Source organism: Kickxella alabastrina (genome assembly GCF_025024165.1).
Source record: "Kickxella alabastrina strain RSA 675 chromosome Unknown BX661scaffold_7, whole genome shotgun sequence".
In the NCBI taxonomy this organism is placed as follows: Eukaryota; Fungi; Kickxellomycota; class Kickxellomycetes; order Kickxellales; family Kickxellaceae; genus Kickxella; species Kickxella alabastrina.
In genome coordinates, this window is record NW_026251478.1 from 608,045 (window position 1) to 631,557 (window position 23,513).

The 23,513-nt window shown below is 51.4% G+C and overlaps 6 protein-coding genes across 6 annotated transcripts; 4 read left to right on the top strand and 2 right to left on the bottom strand.

The window, feature by feature from the left end:
- Positions 1 to 322: 322 nt before the first annotated feature.
- Positions 323 to 1,704, top strand: BX661DRAFT_180463 (uncharacterized protein). Its single transcript, XM_051535476.1, has one exon. It carries the CDS (start codon positions 372 to 374, stop codon positions 1,560 to 1,562), a length of 1,191 nt encoding a protein of 396 aa, XP_051392845.1. The 5' UTR covers positions 323 to 371; the 3' UTR covers positions 1,563 to 1,704.
- On the bottom strand, positions 1,705 to 3,883 carry BX661DRAFT_180464 (ARM repeat-containing protein). Its single transcript, XM_051535477.1, has 5 exons — positions 3,672 to 3,883; positions 3,287 to 3,651; positions 2,940 to 3,124; positions 2,625 to 2,904; positions 1,705 to 2,568 (listed from the first exon to the last, which is right to left on the bottom strand). The coding sequence occupies exons 1-5, from the start codon at positions 3,694 to 3,696 to the stop codon at positions 1,918 to 1,920; spliced, it is 1,506 nt and encodes a 501-aa protein (XP_051392846.1). The 5' UTR covers positions 3,697 to 3,883; the 3' UTR covers positions 1,705 to 1,917.
- A 532-nt stretch (positions 3,884 to 4,415) lies between these two features.
- Positions 4,416 to 6,376, top strand: BX661DRAFT_180466 (Pescadillo N-terminus-domain-containing protein; the record flags this gene model as incomplete). The annotated part of the gene is given in 5 exon segments (XM_051535478.1): positions 4,416 to 5,259; positions 5,277 to 5,522; positions 5,564 to 5,631; positions 5,712 to 6,278; positions 6,312 to 6,376. Coding segments are annotated over 5 exon segments (1,690 nt in total), but the record flags the coding sequence as incomplete, so codon positions are not given.
- Positions 6,377 to 6,618: 242 nt separating this feature from the next.
- On the bottom strand, positions 6,619 to 12,841 carry BX661DRAFT_197551 (uncharacterized protein; the record flags this gene model as incomplete). Its single annotated transcript, XM_051538139.1, has 14 exons — positions 6,619 to 6,979; positions 7,015 to 7,595; positions 7,625 to 7,887; positions 7,932 to 7,968; positions 7,995 to 8,287; positions 8,323 to 8,497; positions 8,527 to 8,821; positions 8,866 to 8,990; positions 9,028 to 9,375; positions 9,399 to 9,477; positions 9,521 to 9,714; positions 9,780 to 11,915; positions 12,629 to 12,650; positions 12,789 to 12,841. The coding sequence occupies 14 exons, from the start codon at positions 12,839 to 12,841 to the stop codon at positions 6,619 to 6,621; spliced, it is 4,962 nt and encodes a 1,653-aa protein (XP_051392848.1).
- Positions 12,842 to 14,128: 1,287 nt separating this feature from the next.
- Positions 14,129 to 18,496, top strand: BX661DRAFT_180472 (uncharacterized protein). The gene is made up of 6 exons (XM_051535479.1): positions 14,129 to 15,058; positions 15,196 to 15,293; positions 16,260 to 17,372; positions 17,396 to 17,968; positions 17,995 to 18,273; positions 18,479 to 18,496. Exons 1-6 carry the CDS (start codon positions 14,500 to 14,502, stop codon positions 18,488 to 18,490), a joined length of 2,634 nt encoding a protein of 877 aa, XP_051392849.1. The 5' UTR covers positions 14,129 to 14,499; the 3' UTR covers positions 18,491 to 18,496.
- Positions 18,497 to 19,547: 1,051 nt separating this feature from the next.
- BX661DRAFT_180474 (di/tri peptide transporter 2) lies at positions 19,548 to 21,660 on the top strand. The gene has a single exon (XM_051535480.1). It carries the CDS (start codon positions 19,819 to 19,821, stop codon positions 21,541 to 21,543), a length of 1,725 nt encoding a protein of 574 aa, XP_051392850.1. The 5' UTR covers positions 19,548 to 19,818; the 3' UTR covers positions 21,544 to 21,660.
- Positions 21,661 to 23,513: the final 1,853 nt, after the last annotated feature.

Below are 23,513 nucleotides of genomic sequence, written 5' to 3' on the forward strand. Positions count from 1 at the left end.
GCGAACGCTTGAAAAATATAGAGTGGAAATGCGCCTCTCGCAGAAAGGGGTGGTGTCAAGATAGAGGAGTGCGAAAATGAAATAGGATTGAAAGAGAGTGCAAATGCAATGGCAAACCCGAAATTAAGTAGAAAACAAAAATATATAAATAGCAGTGGAATTGGCAAGGCATGAACGACAAATGCATTGCGTCCGACATGAAAATATATACCACGTGTTTTTAATGGATCAGCCCACAATGATAATTTGAATTACCGATTTTTTTGTGGATATCAAAACTTTTTGTGTGTGCAAACTACTTACAAATCAAATCATTTTTATTCCTCTCACACGTTTATTTTTCTTTGCCTCTGAATTTATAAAATTAAAAAATGTCTTCTGAACGGCAGCAGCAGCAAAATGTCTCGGATGGCCCGGCACCAGCCGTGGCCATTGGACCCGAGCCCTCACCCATGAGCCACGCCGAATCCCTGGACAGCATAATGGAAAAGCTCCGCAGCACCCCGCTCTTCATGACCGATCTCGCCGATGCAGGCGAAGGAAACGACGCTGTCGAAGCGCTCAAAAGCCTTGCCTACGACGAGCCACCTGAGGAAATGGCGACCAACCTGAAAAACGAAGGCAACGATTGCTTCAAGTGCAAAAACTTCAAGGACGCAGTACAATACTATACGCGCGCCCTTGACTACGACGGCCATGATAATCGCGACCTCAAGGTCTCCCTATTGACTAACCGGGCGGCAGCCAATCTTGAGCTTCAAAACTACGGCCGGGCCATTCAGGACTGTGCAGATGCCTTGAGATTGAAGCCAGATAACTCAAAGGCGCTGTTCAGGTCGGCAAAGGCATGCTTGGCTTTGCGAAAGTTCGAGGAAGCCAGGGAGTGTTGTAAATGGGGGCTGGAGGTCGATCCCAGTAACCGCGAGCTGGTGCGTCTGCAAGCGCAGATCAAGGACACTGTGGAGGCTGAGGAGCGCAAGGTCAGGGAGCGCGAGGAGCGCGAAAGGGAGAAGGCGCGTGTGCGTGATTTGCTCCGCCGCGCTGTGGAGATCCGCAAGGGCCTGACCTTTGACAATACAGGGAGCAAGGGGCGCGCGAAGGATGCGTATCCGTGGGAGAATAGCTCGGACAGGGAGGTTGTTTTGGACGAATCCACGGGCCACCTCCTGTGGCCTGCATTCTTCTTGTACCCTGAGGCTAAGGAGTCTGACTTTGTTGAGAAATTTGACGAGGCGACGACGCTGGGAGAGATGCTCGAGGTGGTCCTCGCAGAGCCCCCCGCATGGGACAATAGGGAGAACCCAAAGTACACTGTGGACTCGGTCGACACCTACTTCTTGCACCGCCCCGTTGGTGGCTTCGACGAGGACGAGCGCCTGGTTAAAGTTGGCATGAACACGTGCTTGGGCACTGTGCTAGATCACGAACGCTATGTTATCCGGGACGGTATCCCCAGCTTTGTCGTGCTGCCTCGCAAGGGCGCCTTCACCGAGCAGTTCATCGATCGCTACCGCAAACTGCGCCAGGCCAAGGAGTCGGCCGTGAGGAAGGTTGCCGCCTGATCTGACAAGTGAAGCGTGCTTGGATCGAGATTGTTATTTTTCGCCGAATAGAAAAATAAACTTGCTATTATTTTCGTGTTGAGCTGGTCTCTCTCTCCGTTTCCATCCTTAAACGCCCTGTGTCGCGAGCGCAAAAAAAGACAACACAAATTTATTATAAAAATAAAGAGAAAAAGAAAAAGGCCCATCCTCGCACGTCGTCTAGACACAAGGATAGACACAAAAGAATGGTAAGGGAAAATGAAAGACCGGGCAGGAAAAAAAAACGGCCATAGCCAAGCTTGCGCTCACACTAGACAAGACCTGAAAAGACCAGCTCCGATCCGGCTTCAGTTGGAAAAAAAGCAGTTCTGGCTTAGTTGCCAAAGTTGAAGCCGCCCTGCGGAGCCGAAACATCGCCTTCAAAGTTGAACTGGCCGGTCTGGTGGTCAACTTCGGGCATCAGCTCGTTGTCATCCTCATCCTCGCCCTCGTCAGCAAAGTACTTGTCGATGATGTTGTACGCCTTCTTGTAGATCTCAATGTTATCGTGGAGCTGCAGGTTGTGGATCTTCTCCATGCCACCGGCCTCCTCGATAAACAGCGCGTACTGATTGATCTGGCTCGGGCTATTCTCCTTGTCAGCCTCTCCGACCTTGAGGATGTTCTCCAGACCGTCGAGCGCAACCTGCGTGATCTTGTTGTCCATACAGTTGAGCAGGTCGCACAGCGGCTTGATGCATCCCTGCTGCACCATGTAGCGGATCTGCTCGGGCTGATTCAGGCCGCCCGAGGTCGCGTTGGACACGGCCCAGCACGCCTCCTTCTTGCTCTTAAAGTCGCCGTGTTGCAGAATGTGCAGCAGGGGCGGGATGATGTTGGCGTCGATAATGGCCTGGATCTGTGTCGTGTTGCCGGCAGTGATGTTGGAGATGGTCCAGCACGCCTCCTTGCGGATGCCGTCCTTGGGCGAGTTGAGCAGCGCGAGCAGTGCAGCGAGTGCGCCGCTGTTCAGCACAACCTGCGTCTGCGTATCGTCACCGGTGACAATGTTGCCGATGGAGCGGAGCGCGGCGTCTGCACCGTGGTCATCGGGTGCATCAGCAGCTCGACCAGCCGGCGGCTCACGCCCGAGTTGATCACAGCCTCGATCTTCTCGTTCGGGCCATCCGACAGGTAGGAGATCGCCCAGCACGCGTCGGTCAGCAGCTCGTCGTCGACCGAGTAGATGAGCTTGCTGAGCACGGGCAGCGCGGCCGAGATGGAGTCCCACGCCGGCTGCGGGTTCTTGCCACGGCAGAAGTTAGACAGAGTCCACGTCGCGTTGCGCAGCATCGACAGCTTGTGGTTCTCATTGAGCAGGCTGAGCAGCGGCGCCAGCGCGCCCTCTGAAAGCACGTATCGCGGCACTTGGGGCTGTCGCCAGCAATGTTTCCCAGCGCCCACACCGCCTGCTCGCGCACATCGAGGTTGTCGATGCTCAGCAGCTGGATGAAGATGGGCACTGCCTTCTCATCAATAACCACCTGCGTCTGCTGTGAGGAGCCCGAGGCGATGTTGGTCAAGGCCCAGCTGGCCTCAAACTACAAGGATAAAAATATTATGTTACAGCAACGAAGGTGTTGAAATGTGGAAATGCAAGCCATTAGCCAGACAATGTCGAAAAAATAAAAATTCGCCTGGAACTGCAGTCACAAAATGCAAACAAACTGAGATTTCCCACAATTCACCATGAAAAAACTTACCTGAATCACAGAGTGAGAAGAACGCAAAAGCTCGACAAACCTCGGCACGACGCCGCACTCGATGACCTCGGCAATAGGCGGGTTGCACTCCTTGGACAGCAGCTTGCGGAATTTGGTCACCGACGCCAGCTGCTCGTCGAGGTTCTCCGAGTACAGGCCGTTGATCATCACCGGGAACTGCTCCTTGAGCAGGATCTGGTTGGCGTCTGTTCTCTGCTCATCCTCATCCTCGCTGTCTGACAGGTTGGCTGCGGCGGGGAAATTGAAGTTACGCTTCTTGGCCAGCGACTCATTGCGCTTCTGTTTGCGAATCTCGACAGTCTGCTCCTCGCGGCGGCGACGCAACTCGTCGGTTGGAAAGCTCCCTTTGTCTTGTATGCGTTACGGCGATGCTCAGGAACACGGTCCATTTCTTAAAAATCAATAAAAATGCTTTTAATGCGACTTAATGGACAAAACAGAGTAAATGGAAAAAAAACTTTATAGCGTTGTGGGCAGCAAAAGTAATTGGATAAATTCAACAGCAAATTCAAAAGCAAATAAAAAAGAGGGATGGGAGGTGGGTCGAGCCAAAGAAAAATACAAATAAAGAGTGTATTTGTCCAAGACGGCGCTCGAAAAAAAGTGAACTGGCTTTTTTGCGCACTCTTCTGTCAGTCAGCCAACTAAGCAAGCCATTATTTGATTTTTGTTTGTTTTCGAAGCATCTTTTTCTGGCCCTGCTTGAACCCCCCATTCTCGCTACTATTTTTATGAGCTTTGTCTTTGCCAAACACTACATGCCTGAATTCAGGCTCAGGTTCTTGCAGATACATTTTTTTTGCTTTTTCTCTCATGTTTTTTGTTACCAGCACTTGCGTGCGCGAAAAATCGAAATCGAAAGAACTCGAATATCACACCCAACAACAGAAAAAAAGCCTGTCTGCGTGACTGGCTGTGTGACTTGCTGCGAGCCGCAGCTCTTTCTTTTGTTGTCCATCCAAGCCGCAGGCCAAACAGACAAAAAATTTTCTGCTTGCTTGTTGGTCAAGCTATCGATTCGGTCAAATCAGATCAAATCACCAATTTTTTTTTTATGTGAAAAAGAACACCTTTTTAACATTTTATTTTAAAGGTCGTGTATGCAACATTTTTTATTTTTTTGCTTCCACTGCACACTAACTACGTTTGTTTATATTCTTTTTTAACACCTTTTTTCTATTTTTTAAAAAAACATTATCTAGTCAGCCATGGGAAAGATTAAGAAGAAGTTTTCGGAGGGAGCGTCAAAGACATACACCACGCGCAACCGTGCGCTCAAGAAGCTGCAGGTCACGCTGGTTGACTTCCGCCGTCTTTGCATCCTCAAGGGTGTTTACCCAGTTGAGCCGCGCAGCCGCAAGAAGGCCAACAAGGGATCCACAGAGCCTACGACATTCTACTACTCCAAAGACATTCAGCTCCTCATGAGCGAGCCCCTGATCAACAAGTTCCGCGATCACAAGGTTTTCCTGCGCAGACTCAAGAACGCTCTCGGAAAGCGGGATCTCACCAGGGCCAAGTCCCTTGAGAAGAACCGCCCCGACTATACCCTGGACCATTTGGTCATCGAGCGCTACCCGACTTTTGTCGAGGCCCTGCGTGATCTCGACGACGCCCTGTGCATGGTGTTCCTGTTCGCCACCATGCCTGTGGCCGACACCGTCGATAGCAAGGCCGTCGAGGAGTGCCGGCGCTTGTCGACCGAGTTTATGCACTACGTTATTCACACTCACAGCTTGCGCAAGGTCTTCTTGTCCATCAAGGGTATCTACTACCAGGCCGAGCTCCAGGGCCAGACCCTGACGTGGGTTGTTCCCTACCAGTTCAGCCAGAATGTTCCTCGCGAGGTCGACTTCCAGGTCATGAGCACCTTCTTGCAGTTCTACCGCACCCTGTTGGGCTTTGTCAATTACCGCCTCTACACCACCTCCAACCTGGCCTACCCGCCCAAGGTGGATAAGCCATGGAGGACAACGCTGCCGGACTCGGGTCGCTGCGGATTGAGTCGAAGCGCGTCGAGGATTTGATTAAAAACGCTCAGTCTGCCACCGACGACAGCGCCATGGTCGAGGACGACGAGGCTACCGAGGCTACTGAGGCCGAGAAGCCCGTCGAGATCACTGCCGAGATGAAGGCTCGCCTAAACACCCTGGGCAGCAAGATTAAGTCGATTGTTGCCGCCACGCCGGCCACTGCGGCGCCCTTGTACGACGCGGTTGGCTCTTCCGCGACATTGACGATGACGAAACCGTGCAGCTCAAAAACATGCTTTTCGGCAAGCAGGTATTCTTCCTGTCGCGCGAGGTGCCCCGCTACTCGCTCGAGTTTATTATCCGCGCCTTTGGCGGCCGCTCGGCTGGGACACCTCGTCGGGAGGCGGCTCTCCGTACGCCGAGAACGACAGTGCTATCACCATCCAGATTGCTGATCGCCCGACCCAGGGCCACCAGTTCCTTGATCGCAAGTACGTGCAGCCGCAGTGGGTCTACGACTGCATCAACGCCCGTTGCCTGCTGAACGTCGACGACTACCTGGTTGGCCAGCCCCTGCCCGCGCATCTCTCGCCCTTTGTCGAGTATGCTGAGGGCGACTACGTCCCCGAGGCCGCGACCAAGATGGCCGCCGCTGCGGGCTTTGAGGGCGAAGTCACCAACCTCCAGCCCGAGGACCGGGACTCTTCCAGCGAGGACGAAGACGAGGGCCAGGAGAACGTCGAGGGCGAGAGCGCCGACGAGGACGAGGCAGAGTCCGACGACGAGGATGATGAGGATGCCAAGGTCGAGAAGCAGTACCAGAAGCAGCTTTTGGCCGAGCGGGCCGGTCTCACTTCTCCGAGTACCAGCAGAAGCAGGGTGCCAAGCCCAAGTCCAACAAGCGACCGGCTGCCTCCAACAAGCGGACCAAGGCTGAGATTGAGGAGGAGGAGCGCGAACGCATTGCCATTTCTATGCTCAGCAAGAAGAAGCGCAAGGTTGTGAACCGCACCAAGGCTGACGCATACAAGCGCAACAAGGATATCAACACCCTTATGGCGCGCAAGGCTGAGATCGCCAAGGCAAACAAAAAGAAGTAATTGTTTTTCATAAATTTCTAAATCAAAAATAACCCAACCAAACTCCATATACACCAATTTATTGGATACATCAACATATCAATATATTGAAATTGTGATGCTCCCACCCCATTGGCATACCAAAATCCCGCGATATATATGTAAGTAATATTGAATTTTTGGGCTCCATATTAACCTAAAAAATGTTGAATCAAGCCACGATAAAAAAATACAAGGGTGCGTTTACTGAGCTATTCTATCAGGCGTACAGATCGTCGTCGTCATCGTCGTCATCGTCATCGTCATCCTCTTCATGGCTGCCATGTCTGTCGTGATCACCATCTTCTTCATCATCATCGTATTCGCCCTGATTTTCATTGAATTGCACATCGCTGTCGTCTACAGCGGGATCTGCTCCTCCAACATCTAACGCATAGTCCGATCCGTCCGAATCATTCTCGATGCGCCGGCGAGAAGACCTGCGAACAGAACGGCTGGGTGACCGGGACTTGCGTTTGCGCGACTGCCGTGTATTAATTGGACTCTCGCTCTTAATATACACTGCCGACACAGCTGCTGCCGCCGCGTCTCCCGCGCGCACCGTTGATGTCAACCGACGGCTCTCACGCGTGCGTCTACCAGTCGGGCTCGGAACCAAACTTTGCTGAGATGTCCCGCCGCCGAATCATCACTATCATTGCCATCGTTGGTACTGCCAATGGCCTGGTTGAGCATCAGCCGGTACTGCGCCGTCATCCGCTGTGCGGCTATCGGCACCAGCGTTCCCGGATCGTTAAAGGTGTCTGCGTTCTCCTGTATCAGCGAAATGTCAAAGGACACGGCGTAGATATGGCGGTAAAAGCCGTTCTTCAGACGCTCATATACAGTGTCCAGGCACATTGGGTAAGCAATGTTCAGCAGGTAGTCCGGGTAGTTGTTACGGTAATCGACGTTCTTGGCGAACCACTCAAAGTCATTGATTTCGCGCAACCGGTCGACAATGTTGAGCAGGGCAGCCTTGGTCTCGTGCGGGATCTCCTGCTCGGCATTGTCGTCGTCGTAGACGAGCTCCCAGGGCGAGACCTGCTCGGTCTTGCTCTCGCCGTCCGCATTAGAATCGCTGTCTGCATGAGCCCATTCGACGATGACGCTCTTCCAGGGGTTGCGCGCAATCAGCCGTGTCACATTGGTCTGCCGCGAGGTCGGCTTGATGTCGCGGAATCCTGTGATAACCGCCTTGTGCGCCTGGTCTCGTCAAACAGCACCTCGACCGGATCGCCGCACTTGAGCGCGCTGCGCAGGGATGCGCGGTACCGAGAATAGAGGATCAAAAAGTCTGGCACGCCGTCGCAGTCGTGGTACTGCACTTGAATGTACTTGCGCGTCATCTCATGGTCGCCCTGCGCCTCCAGGTCCATTTCCTCGATGGACTGGTTCTTGAGCAGCTGCACTTTGACTGTGCAATAGGTTGGCGGGCCCACGGCATACCGCAGGCTAACCACCTTTCCATATACAGCCACTGGGAGCGCTGGAATCGTCACATACGGCAGCATCTTGTCGTCAGCTTCTTACACCGCGAGGGGCTTGCCCAAAAGTCCTCGTGGCCCTCCTTGAAGTAGACGATGATGTCCCCACCTGCGGCCGGTAGGGCACGGTGCTGGGCGCCGTGGCGAGAACCCAGTCAGTCGGCTCGTACAAACTGCCGATGCGCAGCTCGGGGGTGGCCGCCTTTGCGGCGGCGTGAGTGCTGAATCCGATTGATGCCTGCTGCACAGTGCTGCCGTCGCCGCGGCTTCCGCGACTCGCGGTACCTGCTGCTGCCGTGTCGATTGCTCCGCCGCTGCCGCGAACTCTCAGCAGACGTCCCGCGCCGTTCTCCGAGTCGAAGGACCCCTCGCTGGTCGGGGTGCCGGCAGCGTACGCTGATCCTGGCACGCGCATCTGACCGTTGGCCAGGTCTGACCTTGAATACACAGTGCAGACGCTGCCACAGTGTGGTTTCCTAATGAGTCGCGTTGCGGCTGGTCAGCGTAGCCATCGTTGCCATTTCCCATGAATCTGTTGCTGCCAATGCGAGTGGTGCGCAGCCGGGTGCGCAGGCTGTCCTCAGCCTCCTGCGACGCACATTGAACTGCTGGCTGGAAGCATTGCGGCCCGACCGGCGGACCCCAGACGAAGCCGGTTGGCGGTCAGAGTTGTCCGAGTCGGAGCTGGCCATGATATCCACATTTACCTCGGCACCAACAGCAGCAGCGCGCGGGCGAGACCTGGGTGCGGCAAACTCCGACGACGCGGTGCTCTCGTTGTTAATACTGGCACTACCTTGATCTTCCTCCGAGTCACTGGCAACGCGGCGGCTTGCGCGGGATGCGTACATTGACAACGCTGGTCTGTCTATTGAGAGGAGGTCTGCCCCTGCGGCGAGGAGCAGGCCTGTCGGCGTACCACTGCTGACATTTCCACTAAAGCCCCCGCGGCGCACGCCACGGGACATACTGCTGGCCACAGCAGAACCCTGTTGGGTCTAAAGTCGTCGTCGGATGTCATGGGTTCCTCGGCCGGGGGTGATCTGAGATGCGGTTGCGGTAGCTGCGGCGACCGCGAGTCGACGGACATTTGTACCACTGGCTTCTTCAGACATGGCAGTATGTGGTTCACTCATCACGACCGTGTCGAAGGCATCCTCATCGTCTGAAAATGCCCCGCGACGTGTGCGCCTTATGCGACCGCTCGTACGCACAGGCCGCCTGCCGCTGCCGACAGGCATACCCGCATCATTGCCGTCGACATCCATTGTATTGTCGCCTTGGTCACTGGAAGTTTCAATGTTGACATCATCGTCGTCGTCATCGTCGTCATCTTCGCCAATGGTTCGGCGTGCCGAGCGCCAGGTGATCGACCGCTGAGACACATTTCTTTGCGACCGCGTCGAGTTTTCCGAGTTGTGGCGGCTCCGCAAAAGCTCCAGCGCTGATCTCCTGACATTAGGGTCGAACGAAGCGCCGCGTGCCAGCCTCTCCGCGCCGCGCGTGCTGCGACCAGTGGTTCCTCCAGGCATCGCATCAGCGGCGCCTCGTCCTCCTCATCCTCCTCCTCTTCTTCTTCTTCCTCGTCTCCTCTTCGCCCGCCGTATATTCCTCGTCGTCGCTGTCGTCGTCGACGGGCAGAATAACGGGCAGTCGGCCTCAGGGAGCTCTTCGATAGTGGTAGTGCGCACCATAGGTCTGCTTCGGCGACGGCGACCGCGTGCCGGTCTCACTTCGGCGATCGGCGCCTGTGCAGCGCGATTGTCGAGGTACGCGTGCTTAAGCTCAATCTCGAGAGCTGCCCTGCGGCCGGACTCCTCCCGGCCGAACTTCAAGCTGTCCATGCCCATGCCAATGTTGAGCCCGAATCGGGGGCCCCTTTGGCGGCGGTAACGCGGCCGTCAAAGTCCATCAGCGCGCTGTGCGGCACCAGATAAGACGGGATTTGTGACTGCTGGTCGGCGACAAAGTGGTTCTCATCCATTATGGTCGCCGTATAGTCGTTGGCAAACATCTGCTCGTGCATCTTGTTGGCGTCGTCATAGGCCCACTCAGGCCCAAGCCCAAACAGCATGGCGGCGCCGCTATCGCTGGTCAGGGCAAAGCTGAGCCCGTCCTCAGAGAACGAACCGTCAAACAGCAGCTCGCCCACCCTAAACTCGCGCAGAATATCGCCAGTATCGACGTTCCATATGATTGCCCGGCCGTCGTAGCCGCCTGAGACTGCGATGCGCGGGTCCGTCGGGTGTGGGATGAGCACGTAAACCTCGGCCACGCTGTGCGCCCGCCGCTGCCAGCAGATCTTTCCAGTGCGCGGATCGATCGCAAATACGGTGCCTGTATTGTTGCTGGCAATGATGCGCATGCTGTTGCACGCCCAGGCTACCTGGTTGGTCTCGACGCGCGCCATTGGCGCGACTGCTGGCGGCGGTGCATTGAGTTCGGCGTTGGCAGGAGCTGTGAGCGTGTTGTCTGAGACCAGCTCTACCGCGCCTCCGTTCGCGGTACCGGATGTAGGCAGGTCGTGCAGGGCTGTTATCGGCTGGATCGGGAGAAGAATATTTGGAAGAGCGAGCATTGCCGCACTGGGAATGGGCGCTGAATCTGCCTGGCTGGAAAACTGCGGTGCTGGTGTCACAACACTGCCCACCGCCATGCTTTGTTGAAACTGATGGACCGCAGTGACGTTGCCCGCCGCGATGGCGTCCGTCAGTGTTCCGAGCGCAGCGATCGCTTCAGCAGCTTGCTCCGCGGACTGCGTGGCCGCCACAGCTGCTGCCTCCACTGCCAATGCGGCATCAGCAGCAGCACCCGATGTTGTCGCAGCAGCCGATGGCCTGGGGACATCGTTGTCCAGGTCGTCCAGCGCCGGCTCGGGCGCGTCCCCTGGCGCCGGGATGGGCTCCTTGACATCGATCGTCACTGAGGTCCACTTAATATCCGTGCTGCTGCATCTCCAGACCTTGACTGTCCCGTCAATAGATCCAGTCAAGAACATCTCACCATCGCTGCTAAACACCAGTGTTGTGATGCTCTCGTCGTGGGCTGCAATGCGGCTGATGAGCTTGGGCTCGCCCCAGCCAGCGGCGCCGCCACCATCGGCGTTGACTGCGCCGGCGATGGTCGAGTATATGCTGACGTACCCCTTGACCGTGGAAATGGCTAGTCGCGAGCCCGTGTGGTTGAAAGCGAACGAAGACACGGTGTCGCGCGGCTCCGAGCGAGCATCGATGACTATCGGGTTGGTGTCGAAGACCAGCGTGTCGCGGTTCCAGCGGTAGAGGCGGCAGAGCCCAGCATCGCATGTCGAGGCGAGGAAGCGGATCTCGGGCACAGGCGAGGGCGAAAACCTGACCGCCGTGATGCTCTTGTTACGGCCCTGCGGATTGGCCACGAGCACGGCGCGCGGCTCGCCTGTTTTTAGATTCCATATGCGCACCGACCCGTCTGTCGACGCTGAAGCCAGGAGTGTGTTCTCCATGTTCAGCGCTATATCAGACACCATGCCCTGGTGGCCCTTGAAGGTCTTGACCAGGTACCCTGTCCGCGTACACCATATTTTGATCAGAAAGTCGTCGCTGCCCGTGATCATCCGCCGACCTGTGCGGTCGAACAGCACGCAGTATGTCGGGTACTTGTGCCCGTGGCACCGCACGAGCTTTCTGAACGACGCAAGTACCGAGAGCGGCAGCCGCGTGGACCGGTTCATCGGCGACTGGGCTAGGTTTGCACTGCGGCTGCGGAGCTTGTTTACCAGCGAGTTTTCCACGCCGCTGCTCGTGGGCGGCGCTTTGTGTGTGCGGCCAAGAACGGTTCCCCCCGCTGTCAGCAGTGCCGAGCTGTCGCGGTTGGCAATGGCCTGTACGATGTTCAGGAGCTCGCTGCCGGCTATGTGGGGGTGTTCTTTAACCAGCTCGTCGTATGTCCGCGTGTGCTGGTTGCCCTGCCAGTCGAAGCGCCGCGGCAGGAGCTGCTGCGCTGTGTCTTCGAGGATCTGCCGCAGCGGCTCGGCGGCCGTGCGCAGCGGGCCCTGTGCCAGGTAGTGTGCAATGAGAAAGTTGAGCTATAAAACGAAATGAAAGCGGCCTTTTAGTGTATGTTTTTGCGCGTTATTGGCCAGCGTATGCGCTCGCGCCATTATGTGGCCACACAATGATAACTGTCAGTGCCAGCTGTGGCTGCGACTAAAATAAATATGCAGAGATTGCCCTCCCCCCAAGCACACAGATACGCCCTTTTAGGGGGACAATCGCACCCAGCATACCCCCTTCTTCCAATGCAAACGCCAAACATTATTTTTGTAAGCCAAAATCAACAAAGAGCATCCTGAATAAACAGCAAGACTAAAATACGTACCTCTAAAGTTTGTGATCCACAGAACGTGCAAGTGTAGAAAATAAAGATAAAGCAAGACCCGTTTACAAAAATAAAAAGGCATCGCCAGAGTCCAAGAGCCATTGACCGTGCGCGCAACATCAAAAAGTGCAAAAAAGCTGCTTCAATTAGTACTGAGCTGGAAAACCTGACTCTTGCGCAGTTACGCATACAGTATCTGTATGTATGCTAACCAGAGTGTAAAAAATTGTTCATATAAAAATATCCTTTGGACAAGTCATTTATTTATCCTGGCTGAGCAAGCTGCCGCTGTCTCAGAGAGAAAGGGAGGGTCCATGGCCGAAGAAAAAAAAATGGGCGTGGGCTCGGAATTCAGCGGCTGACAAAAAAAGAGGAACTCGTGTTAACTTTGAGTTCTTCGGGTAAAATCCTAAGCATCTCCCCTCTCTCAGTTCTTGGATGGGTTCTGACGTCCTTTCTTTCTTTTCTCTTTTGTACACACAAATAAAAATATCGTCGAATCAATTTGAATTGCCGCAACTTTGGAATTTCCCTTACCTTGCTCTACCCGGGCGAGGAGGACTCTGCTGACGCGTCGCCGTGTGCGTTGTCAACGGGCATTATTGTATTTTACTTTTGTGGAAAAAAACGGCAAAGTTGTATATGAGCAGTCTTTTTTTCTCAAAGTAATTTTTTTTTGCAAGGCCAAAAAATTGTAAAGTTGTACGAAAAAAGGGGGCGGGGGCAGGCAAAAGCGCAAAATGAATAAAATTGTGATGATTTCAGCTTCTGTGATGGTGAGGGGGCAAAAAAGACGTTCACCCGCAGAAAAAATAAAAAAATAAAAAATGCGACAATTATGCGCAAATTGAAAAATACGCGCAGGCCTTGAAATCGAGGGTCACGTCTATTATGCCTATGTCAGCTATGTCAGCAGCGCCTGCCTCCGTCACATTGCAGGGCCAAAAGCTGGGCAGTAAGGCGGAGAATCGGCCTTTTTCCCTTGCTTTTTTTTCAGCTTCTCGCTGCCCGTGTATGCGCGCTGACAAGAGGCGGGGAGGGAGACGAGCTTTGACAATCACTGTTTTTTCCCACCGCTTGGCTGCTTTGATTGGCTGTTTTGCGTCGCGCTCCTTTCCTCTCACGCAACGCGGGCGCGCTTTCATTCGCTGAGAATAAACAGCGCGTGTATAGTTGGCTCGACTCGGCTCGGCGCCAATACAGCGCGATCCGGCTCGGAATTGGTGCACCCTTTTTTCCCCAAGGAGCTGATGGGTCAGGAACCAACAGCTTTGCAGCGATCGCAAATAGCACCAGCACTAGCAGCAGCGTTCACGCCAAACTTTAGGGCGTATTTTTGGCCTGCGCATATACCTTAACGCTGGCGCTGCTTTGCCAAGTCGGGCTCTTTTCGCCCCTTTACACCCAGTCCGATTATTTTTCCCTTACTGTCCGCGATTCTCCAAGCTCAAAAGATACCTTACTTAGCCCACTCTCTTTCAGCAATTATACAACGCACTCTCTGCCTTAAGCATCGTTCCCTTTCTCTCACGCGTTATATTTTTATTTTCCAAATTTCTCTCATCTGCAGCAAGACAAGAGAAAGTGTAAAAAAAGACAATAAAAACACGCCGCTATTTTACATATTTAATATTACCAAGTGGTCTTGCCCACCTGCAACCCAGAGAGATATTTTGTGAGCACGCGCTAAAAGCAAGCTGCACCTTTCTTTTTTCAATCTTGCCCACGGACTTTTCAATATTAGTATTTTCCTTGCTTGCACACGCTTTTTATTTCCCGAGTCTCGAGTAGAAAAAGGGCCTTTTTCACTTTTACATTTTTGAGTCTATTTTTCTTTAAAAGACCCTTATTTTTTGTTGCTTTCACTTTGCGACTTGGATACACATACACACACATACACACTTGCTTGCTCGTTCGCTCGCTCGTTTTTGCACAGCCAATACATTTTGCTTTTTGAAAGCAATCTCGGCCAACGGTTTTGCTCACTTTATTTTCCCTTTTTCTCTACTTTCCAGCCATCAACACACCCGCCCCTCTTTTTCTCTCTTTCGTGTTATTCTTTTTTTGGCCCTTTCTTTTTTCGGCACACTTGGTCCTTTTTATTTTATTTTTACCCGCCCTATTTTCTCTTTTTTATTTTTACACACGCACACTCACAGACACTCCACTCGACCTTGTGCACCTCTCCCCTACCAAAGCATTTATCCCTTATTTTTTTCATAATCAACGGGAATCGGCATAAAAGACATTCTTGCGAGATGAACGAAGGAAACTTACACGGGCAAGGCGGTCTGCCGTTGGGTGCGCCTGATGGCTTGTCGGGATATACAGGAACCAACCACGATACCTTTTACGAGGTGCACGAAGGAGACCTTGACTTTTCCGAAACCGGCCACCGAGACAACCTCGAGCCCTTCATTCCTCGGCGCAGCGCCCCGGCGCCGCCCAACGCCAAGCACTCTGCAGCGAGCTCGCAGATGGCGGCGGCCTCTGCCGGTGCCAACAGCGGCGCAGCATACTCCAATGGCAGCAGCATCCCCTCTTCGAAGGAGCCTCGCATCATGGTTCCCACGCGTCAGGCGCCCCCACCGCCCAAGAAGACCGGCCTGGGCCCAGGTGGCGGCAGCGCCAGCGGCGGCAGTACCCTGCAGCGCAGCAAGACCACAGGCGCCTCGACGCTGCCCACGCGCAAGTACTCTGATGGAAGGCCCCTGAACAGCACGTACCTGGGCCAGCTGGAGCCTGTTCACTCGGACACCAACCAGACCAACAAGTCGTTCAAGGGCGCTGTCAACAAGCTGTTCTCGTCTATGTTTGGTAAGTAGTCTGATTTGGATTCACCCGCTGCTTTTCCTGCCTTTTTATTACTCTGTGTGCTTTGTATTTTGTACTTTTGCCTACCAAAAACACCTACCTGCTGAATGTCGCTCTGCTCGTCTTTTCTATCATTGTAGACTCGCTATCTGGAGAGAGCCGGTCCGAGATCTCTGCTCCGTACAACCCCATCCATCTCACACATGTCGGTTTCAACAATGAGACTGGCGAGTTCACGGTACGTATCATACTTTGATTGATTTAATGCTTGATTGATAGCTTCCCTTTCCCTGCGTGTGTTCTATCGCAGTGATATGCAGCAGCATGGCCCGCCTGACGGTCCCAACGCTGTTTTTCATCTTTCTGGCCGATTGCTCTTCTCTTGTCTCCACACAAACGCGTGCACACGCATATATATACACGCTTGCTTCTATTATGCTTAGCTCCCTTTTCCATCTCTTTTTTACCCCTCCCGCATTTTTCTTGTCCGACCACATGGTGCTCCAATGTGGCAGTATTACCTGTCTCCGCGCTAGGGCACGGATAGCCACAACAACCCACCCGGGGGCTCTGTCTGCCTCCTACTGTATAAGTGCCGTATTATATCCTGCCGGTGCCGGTTTTTTCAAGCGTCTTTTTTACCACACCCGTTGCCTAGTGTTATGCGCGCAATGACAGCACCGGCGCTGCTGTGCACTTCCCTAGCTGCATATTTTTTGTGGTTGCAATTGCCCGTGCGCAGAAGAGCTGGCGCAGAAATAACATTGGGGACCTTTTCCTGGTCCTGAAAGAAATAAGCGCTACTGCTTTGTTTACCTCTTGAGTTGGGTGAAGAGGATCTACAATTTATTGTTATTGACATGTTGGTCAGAAAAGAATACATGCGAACTTGCACGCTATGCATGCAAAGGTGGCGATGAAATCATTCAAAGGGAAAAAAACCGCATATCGCCATGTGCAATGTGCCGTCACAGTTGCTTTTTTACGCCCGTTCGTCGTGGGCGGTCTCTGCATAGCACGAACTCGCTCCGCTCTGCCATCCTTGCGCCTCCTGCACTTGAACCCCCATCAAGCTTGTCCACGCTTTCCAGCCCGGCAATCGACCGACAGCTGCCATTCTCCCTCCTTTGTTTACTGTTTCTAATTGTGTTGGATTTGCATCCCCTTTTCTTTGCTCTCTTTTTCTGCGCCGATGGTACTGTAGGGACTGCCACGTGAATGGTCTATTATGCTCCGCGAGGCCGGCATCTCCAAGCAAGATCAGGAGGCCAATCCGCAGGCCGTTGTCGAGGTGATGCGCTTCTACCAGGAGAACACGAAGCACCACGACGACAACGTGTGGATGAAGATGGCTTCCCTGGAGAAGAGTCTGCTGGAAACTGACGCTGGACGCCAGTTGACTCAGGCGTCGTCACAGAGCGTCTCGTTTGCAACAAAGGAGACCAAGGGCTCGCCCCCGCCCCAACTGCCACAAATCGGCGACCCCTCGACGAATAAAATGCCAGCCAATATTAACACGGGCTACCCCAAACCCGACCAGTCCTCCCGCGCCGACCAGTACTCGCCCCAGTACCATTCTGCGAGCGCCGCTGGCCCTCCTGTTCAAGCGCCGTATCGCCATCAGCATTCTGGAAGCGATGGCTCGAAGCCCCCTGTTCCCAATGGTGCCGGTGCCGGTGCCGGTGGTATCAACCAGCTGCAGCGCGCGTATGACGAGGATGCCGATCAGACTAGGTATCGCCAGCCGCAGCCGCAGTGGCAGAACGCGGCCAAGGCTAAGCCTGGATATGGTCAGCAGAACTACCAGCCACAGCCTGCTGCGCCCTTGTCGTCGGCTCAGCTTAACAGCAAGTCCTCGCAGAATATTCCTCCGCAACAGCAGCAGCAACCTCAGCAGCAGCAGCAGATGTCTCAGCAAGCACAGGAGCAGCATCAGAGTGCACTCAAGCGTGGCCTTACATTGCCGAGCAATCCCAGGGATCAAATGACGCACCAGCAGCAGCAGTACGCTGCCCAGCACCAGCAGGCTTCAGCCTCGTCTTCAGGCCTGAAGAAGCAGTCTAGCAGCCACCAGCTGAAGCGCGGCCCAGCACCCAACCCGTATGCCCAGCAGCCGGTGCCCCAGGTCCAGCAGGCAGTCTACCAGTCCAAGCCGCCCGTTCAGCAGCAGCCCAGCATGCAGCCTGCTGGCGTACAGCGTCACAAGACTATGCCTAAGACCACCCCGTCTGGCGCCCTGCAGCACCCATCGCAGCAGCCGCATATGCCAATGCAGCCGACGCCGCCGACGAGCAACCCGGCCAGCAACGGCGGGGCTGTCCTCGCCCGCGCCCGCGCCAGCAGCACCAACCGTCGACAGATGAGGTTGTCGACCGCCTGAAGCAGATCTGCAATCCTAACGACCCCATGCTGCTGTATCGCAACTTTGTCAAGATTGGACAGGGAGCTTCTGGCGGTGTCTACACTGCGCAGCCAGTGGGTAGCCCAAATATCGTTGCCATCAAGCAGATGAACCTGGAGAAGCAGCCCAAGAAGGACCTGATCATCAACGAGATCCTTGTGATGCGGGAGAGCAAGCACAAGAACATCGTCAATTTTATCGACAGCTTTCTGCACCGCGGCGACCTCTGGGTGGTCATGGAGTATATGGAGGGCGGCAGTCTGACGGACGTCGTGACTAACAATCTGATGACCGAGGGCCAGATTGCCACGGTGTGTCGCGAGACGCTGGAGGGACTCGAGCATTTGCATGCCAAGGGTGTCATCCACAGAGATATTAAGTCAGACAACGTGCTGCTGTCGATGAACGGCGACATCAAGCTTACTGATTTCGGGTTCTGTGCCCAGCTGACGGAGAGCATGGCCAAGCGCACAACAATGGTGGGCACGCCCTACTGGATGTCTCCCGAGGTTGTTATGCGCAAGGATACGGACCCAAGGTCGATGTCTGGTCGCTGGGTATCATGGCCATTGAGATGGTTGAGGGCGAGCCACCGTATTTGAACGAAAACCCCCTGCGTGCATTGTACTTGATTGCCACTACGGGGACACCCAAGATTCAGAATCCCGAGAGCCTGTCGCCTATTTTTAGGGACTTCCTTGGCCAGGCCCTGGAGGTCAGTGCCGAAAAGCGGCCTAATGCTACAGAACTCCTGCGCCATCCGTTCTTGCAGAAAGCTGATCCTCTGCGCTCCCTGGCCCACTTATCCGGGCTGCTCGTGAATCCATTCGCACGGCTCCTCATTAAATCACAAATATTTTTCACTATCTGCAAGCTCGAATGGGATGGAATGGATAGTGGTATTTTTTGCCATTATTTTCTCGCACCAGCTGACAAAAAAAATGATGGGCATAAATATTTTTACATATATATTTTTTTAATAAAAAAGATTGGTTTTTATTGCCTTGTGCAAATTATTGTAGTATTGGGGATAATTAGCTTGAATTTCTTCTATAATTTGACTAAAGCAACAGCCACTTTATTCCATCTTTCGCATATCTCTTTTACTTTACCTTCACTCGTTAATGTATTTGCTGTTATTTTGTGCCGCTCAAGGGGTCATCTGGGCACTTGAACTTGTTTGCTTTTCAGCGCTCTTGGATTTTTTTACTATTCAAAATGCAGCTATACTAATAAATCTGCCTTATTTCCAAATTGGAACCGACAAAGTTGTAGATCGGTTACAAATTTTGAATGTTATCATATTTTCTTCTTTTTGCATTCTCGTGTTAAACTCTGGCGCAGCCTGTCTAAACTGGTAGTTCGGTAATCCCAATCCTTTCACAAAAACCTTTCTTTTGGAAAAAAAATTGTTAATTCTGCGAGGCGGTCGACTGAAAGTCAAAATGCAAGCAGCAAGTGTGCTATTCAAGTCCAATCGGAGACATTCGCTGACGAGGATTGGTGGGAATAATGAAAACCAATTTGTTCTGTAAAAAAATTTTCCTACAGTTGACAGAAGCAATTAGTCTCCGTCTCCATACAGTGTGCACTTAATAATTTGGGCAAAAAATTCCCAAATTGAAAAAGGTTGAGTGGTCATAAGAGCAAAACAAAACACTTGCGCAATGTGAGAAAAATTGCATTGATTGTCCAATGATAGTATTTCCATATCTATTTTTTTTATCAATTTAGTTTACTGTAAAAAACAAGAATGGAAATTGTTTACTATTTTAGTAATTGGTTGATAGAAGCTATAGCGCGCTTATGATTTCTCTTGTCCAAAAAAAGCAAATAGCCAACCGAGGGATTATCAGTATTTTTTTTTGCACCGTGAGTCCCACGGTCTGCCTTCCGTTTAGCATCGATCAACGAATAAAATAGAAACAAGAGATATGTATGACCAAATCTTTCCATCTCCACTGTTCCTTAAGGCATAGTGAAAAAACTTTGTGTCTACCCCTGGCCTCCACAGTTAGCTGTTGCACAAAAAATGTTTAGATGAAAATAAAAAAATTATGCTTTATATAAATACATGGCCTGGCGCCTCTTCCTCACGCCTCCAAGTTTTCCAGCGGTTCATACTTTTTGCTATTCTTGATATAAGAAAAGGAGAGCTATTTTTATTTTATTTTCTCTTTAATTATTTTGCTATTGCACATTTGACTTGAAATCATTTGTGCCCTATTTTTCTATTAGTTTGATTTTCCAAGTAGTTTTTCTTGCTTCTGTCATTTAATATTATCTTTTTCTGCCGCCGGTGTGCCAGCACTTACCTCGCACTAATATCTATTTATCTGCCAGACAGCAAAATCAGGCAATAATGTCCTACATTGGCGACAAGATAGTTGACGAGAAAGTCCTTTCCATCAACCCTTTTGAAGGTGAGGAACTCCACCCCGAGCATGCTGAGGACTACCTGCGCGAGGGTGAGCGCTGGGCCACTGAGGAGGACATGTCCTTGCTTCGTCGCGTGGGCGACAAGATCCCCACGGCCGCGTACTTTGTCGTTCTCACCGAGTTCTGCGAGCGGTTCACCTACTATGGTATTTCGGGCCCTTTCCAAAATTACATTCAGAACCCCTACAAGACGGGTCCACGCCCCGGTGCCATCGATGGTGGCCAGCACATGGCCACCGGTCTGGGTAACTTCTTCCAGTTTTGGTGCTATCTGACCCCCATTCTTGGTGCCCTTATTGCCGATCAGTGGCTGGGAAAGTTCAAGACTATTCTGGTGTTCTCGGGTATCTACATTATTGGTGATCTCGTTCTCACCCTTACTGCCATCCCTGCCTCTATCCGCCACGGCGGCGCCCTGCCCGGTCTGATTATCGCCATGATTACTATTGGTCTGGGAACCGGTGGTATTAAGGCCAATGTCTCGCCCATGGTTGCCGAGCAGTACGGCCGGTACCGCCCCTTCGTGCGCATCCTCAAGAGCGGCAAGGAGGTTGTTGTTGACCGCGAGCTCACTGTCCAGTCTATCTTTAACTGGTTCTACTGGTCCATTAACGTCGGAGGTCTGGCTGCCATCGCCACGACTGAGCTCGAGGCTAACGTTGACTTCTGGCCTGCGTACCTGCTGCCCACTCTCATGTTCATTATTTGCATTGCTGTGTTCTGGTGGGGTCGCGACAGATACGTGATCACCAAGCCCAACGGATCAATTATCATCAAGGCCTACCACACTATTACCACCGCCCTGCGCAACCACCGCAAGGCCAAGGCTGAGAACCAGCTTGCTCTGGACAACGAAGGCAAGCCTGTCACTTGGATGGACTACGCCAAGCCCTCGCTTAACTTTACCAACTCAGAGCTTGCCTGGGATGACCGCTTTGTTGATGAGCTTCGCATTGCCATTCGTTCATGCAAGATCTTCCTGTGCTACCCTGTGTTCTGGCTGTGTTACGGCCAGATGTCCAACAACATGGTTTCGCAGTCCGGCCAGATGAACACGGGTAATGTGCCCAATGATATTATGCAGAACATTGATCCGTTGTGCATTATTGTTCTGATTCCGTTCTTCGACATGGTCTTCTACCCCGCTTTCCGTCGCTGCGGCCTGGAGCTGCGCCCGGTTACGCGTATCACAATTGGTTTCTTTTTTGCTGCTCTGTCCATGGCCTATGCCGCTATCATCCAGCACGTTATCTACACTACTGGCCCGTACTACGACCACCCTGGTGACGACGGCAATGGCTTCAACCACATCTCTGCTGGTATTCAGATTCCAGGCTACGTTCTTCTTGCACTTTCTGAGATTTTTGCCTCGGTTACTGGTCTCGAGTATGCTTACAAGCGCGCGCCCGAGTCCATGAAGTCAATTGTCATGTCAATCTTCCTTATCACTAACGCTGGTGGCTCGCTCCTGGCCTTCTGCTTTAACAGCATTTCGTCCAACCCCCATCTCGTCGAGAACTTTGCTATTGTCTCTGGTCTCATGGGTGGATTCACCATTCTCTTCTACGTGTGCTTCCGTCACTACGATCAGATGGAAGTCGAGGAGCTCAAGGGGAATACTACTTTTGAAAATAGGCTGGATCAATAAATTATTGGTTTTTTATTTGCGGTCCTGTCCTATATATTGCGGTTGAATTAACACAACTCGCGCCACTATTAATATTGAGATCCTGAAATAAATATATTACTCTTTCCAAAAAATGCGTTTATATATAATATATTTTGGTAGAACAAAACAAAAAAGACAAAGGAACAAATAAATAAATAAATTGAGAAAAAAAAGTACAATACCAATAGATTTGTTTTAAAAGTTGAAATAAAAAATTTTCAATGGGATCAGTATCATTATTTATTTTTTATGATGAGCAACGCACAATTGAGCAGTTACGAAATAACATGGAATGGAGGGATGCGACGGTGGTGGCTCGTTTTAGGAAGTGGGGGATGAGGCTAAACAAAGAGCAAATTTTGAATGGTAGCGAGCATTGAGAAAAACAGTTTTTTGCTTCTAAATCTGACCACCAATACTTTTACCAGCATAGACAATGGCAATATCCATGGAACCGCGCTGGATTTTAAATGTAAACAATACTTTTTGCTAACAATTTACAAAAAGGGGAGGAAGGAGGAAATACCAACGAGATTAGCGCACAGATCAGAACATGACAGTGACAGTGAACAATAATACGATGTGTAAGGTGCACTTGATTTGTGTTACCTGACAAATTAATGGATATAAATCAGTTTTACTTTGTGACAACTCCATTATTGACAAGTGCCTTGTTGAGGAAAAGTTAGCATCAGATCAATTTATTTTTAAATCGTATATTGGAGGGTATTCTGAACAATTTAGCTTCTGGGGGCCAGATACAAGAAAGCTTGAGTTTAGCAAAATTTTATAAAAAAAAACATTTGTGCATTCAGTAAATAAATAGTATGTGTATATTATCCCTTGTAGGAAATAATTTAATCCAAAATAATTTTATAAACTGTATTCAGACATCCTCAATCATTATGTGTTACTCTGCTTTTGTCATTGACGCCATTATCATGTTATGGGTTACCAGATCAATATTAATTCAAAGGCAAAGGCATCCTGTTTTTTCTGTTGTATTTGACAGATACCGCATATTTTTGCAAAAACAAAATTATAAAGTAAAACGCTCACCAAAGTAATAAATAAAAGTGTATTTACTTGCCAACAGCAATAACAATAACAACAACATTCTCGAGTAAGGTTGCCTTGTTGATATTTTTATTTTGTACTGATGTGTCGATTTGTGCTTAGCCCTGGTTACTGCCCTTCTGCCCTTCTGCCCTTATGCTTTTTGTGTGGATCTCTTCGCGGCCCCTTTTATCGTGGATAATCAAGTTTACTTTTATTTCTCGCACGTTGTCAGGCCAATATCTACGTGTTAAAAGTAACCCAACCCACAGCACTCATTGAATATTGAATTGTGATTTAATTTCCAAAGTTTTAATATTGAGACAGCACCCAACCCGCACTTTGCTACTATTCCCGCATATAACTATGCTGGTGGTTCCAAAAAAGTATTTGTTATAATAGTGTGATTGTTTGCCATCAAGCACGCAAGACAGAAAACCCTTATCCTGGCCATGACATTTTTATTTCAATTCCAACTTAGCGTAAACAAACCGCCACAAACCCATTTATATTATACATGTGGTAAAGCGGCAAGATATCAAGCACCAGGATCAGCGGCACATTGGCATTGACATTATCATTGCCATGAGCTGTGATTGTTATCATTTAAAATTTTGCATATCGGAATGAAATAGTACATATGCTAGCATGCGGTTTTCTGTTATTTTCAATTAAACGCATATGAACGCACCAAAAAAAATAGAAGACACAATATGGCGGATTTTTATGACGCAAAAAGGCTTTTTTATTTAGTTTATGGCTGGAACATATTATGTTTTTTATTACTCTTCATCCAGACACTGGCTTCTTGTCAGCATCATCCCCCCTCCTGCTTAACCCCCTTGTTCCCCCCTCCCCTTATGAACACTTTTTTCTGGCTTTAATACAAACGG

Excerpts from the sequence above, each read along its gene's own strand:
- BX661DRAFT_180474 (XM_051535480.1), top strand. The coding sequence starts at position 19,819 with ATGTCCTACATTGGCGACAAGATAGTTGACGAGAAAGTCCTTTCCATC.
- BX661DRAFT_180464 (XM_051535477.1), bottom strand. The coding sequence starts at position 3,696 with ATGGACCGTGTTCCTGAGCATCGCC. Across the intron at positions 3,125-3,286 it reads CTTCTCACTCTGTGATTCAG|TTTGAGGCCAGCTGGGCCTT; the intron begins GTAAGTTTTTTC and ends TTATCCTTGTAG. Across the intron at positions 2,905-2,939 it reads AGCCCCAAGTGCCGCGATAC|CCTGCTCAATGAGAACCACA; the intron begins GTGCTTTCAGAG and ends GCCGCTGCTCAG.
- BX661DRAFT_180472 (XM_051535479.1), top strand. The coding sequence starts at position 14,500 with ATGAACGAAGGAAACTTACACGGGCAAGGCGGTCTGCCGTTGGGTGCG. Across the intron at positions 15,294-16,259 it reads ATGAGACTGGCGAGTTCACG|GGACTGCCACGTGAATGGTC; the intron begins GTACGTATCATA and ends ATGGTACTGTAG. Across the intron at positions 17,969-17,994 it reads ACTGGATGTCTCCCGAGGTT|GTCGATGTCTGGTCGCTGGG; the intron begins GTTATGCGCAAG and ends TACGGACCCAAG.
- BX661DRAFT_180463 (XM_051535476.1), top strand. The coding sequence starts at position 372 with ATGTCTTCTGAACGGCAGCAGCAGCAAAATGTCTCGGATGGCCCGGCA.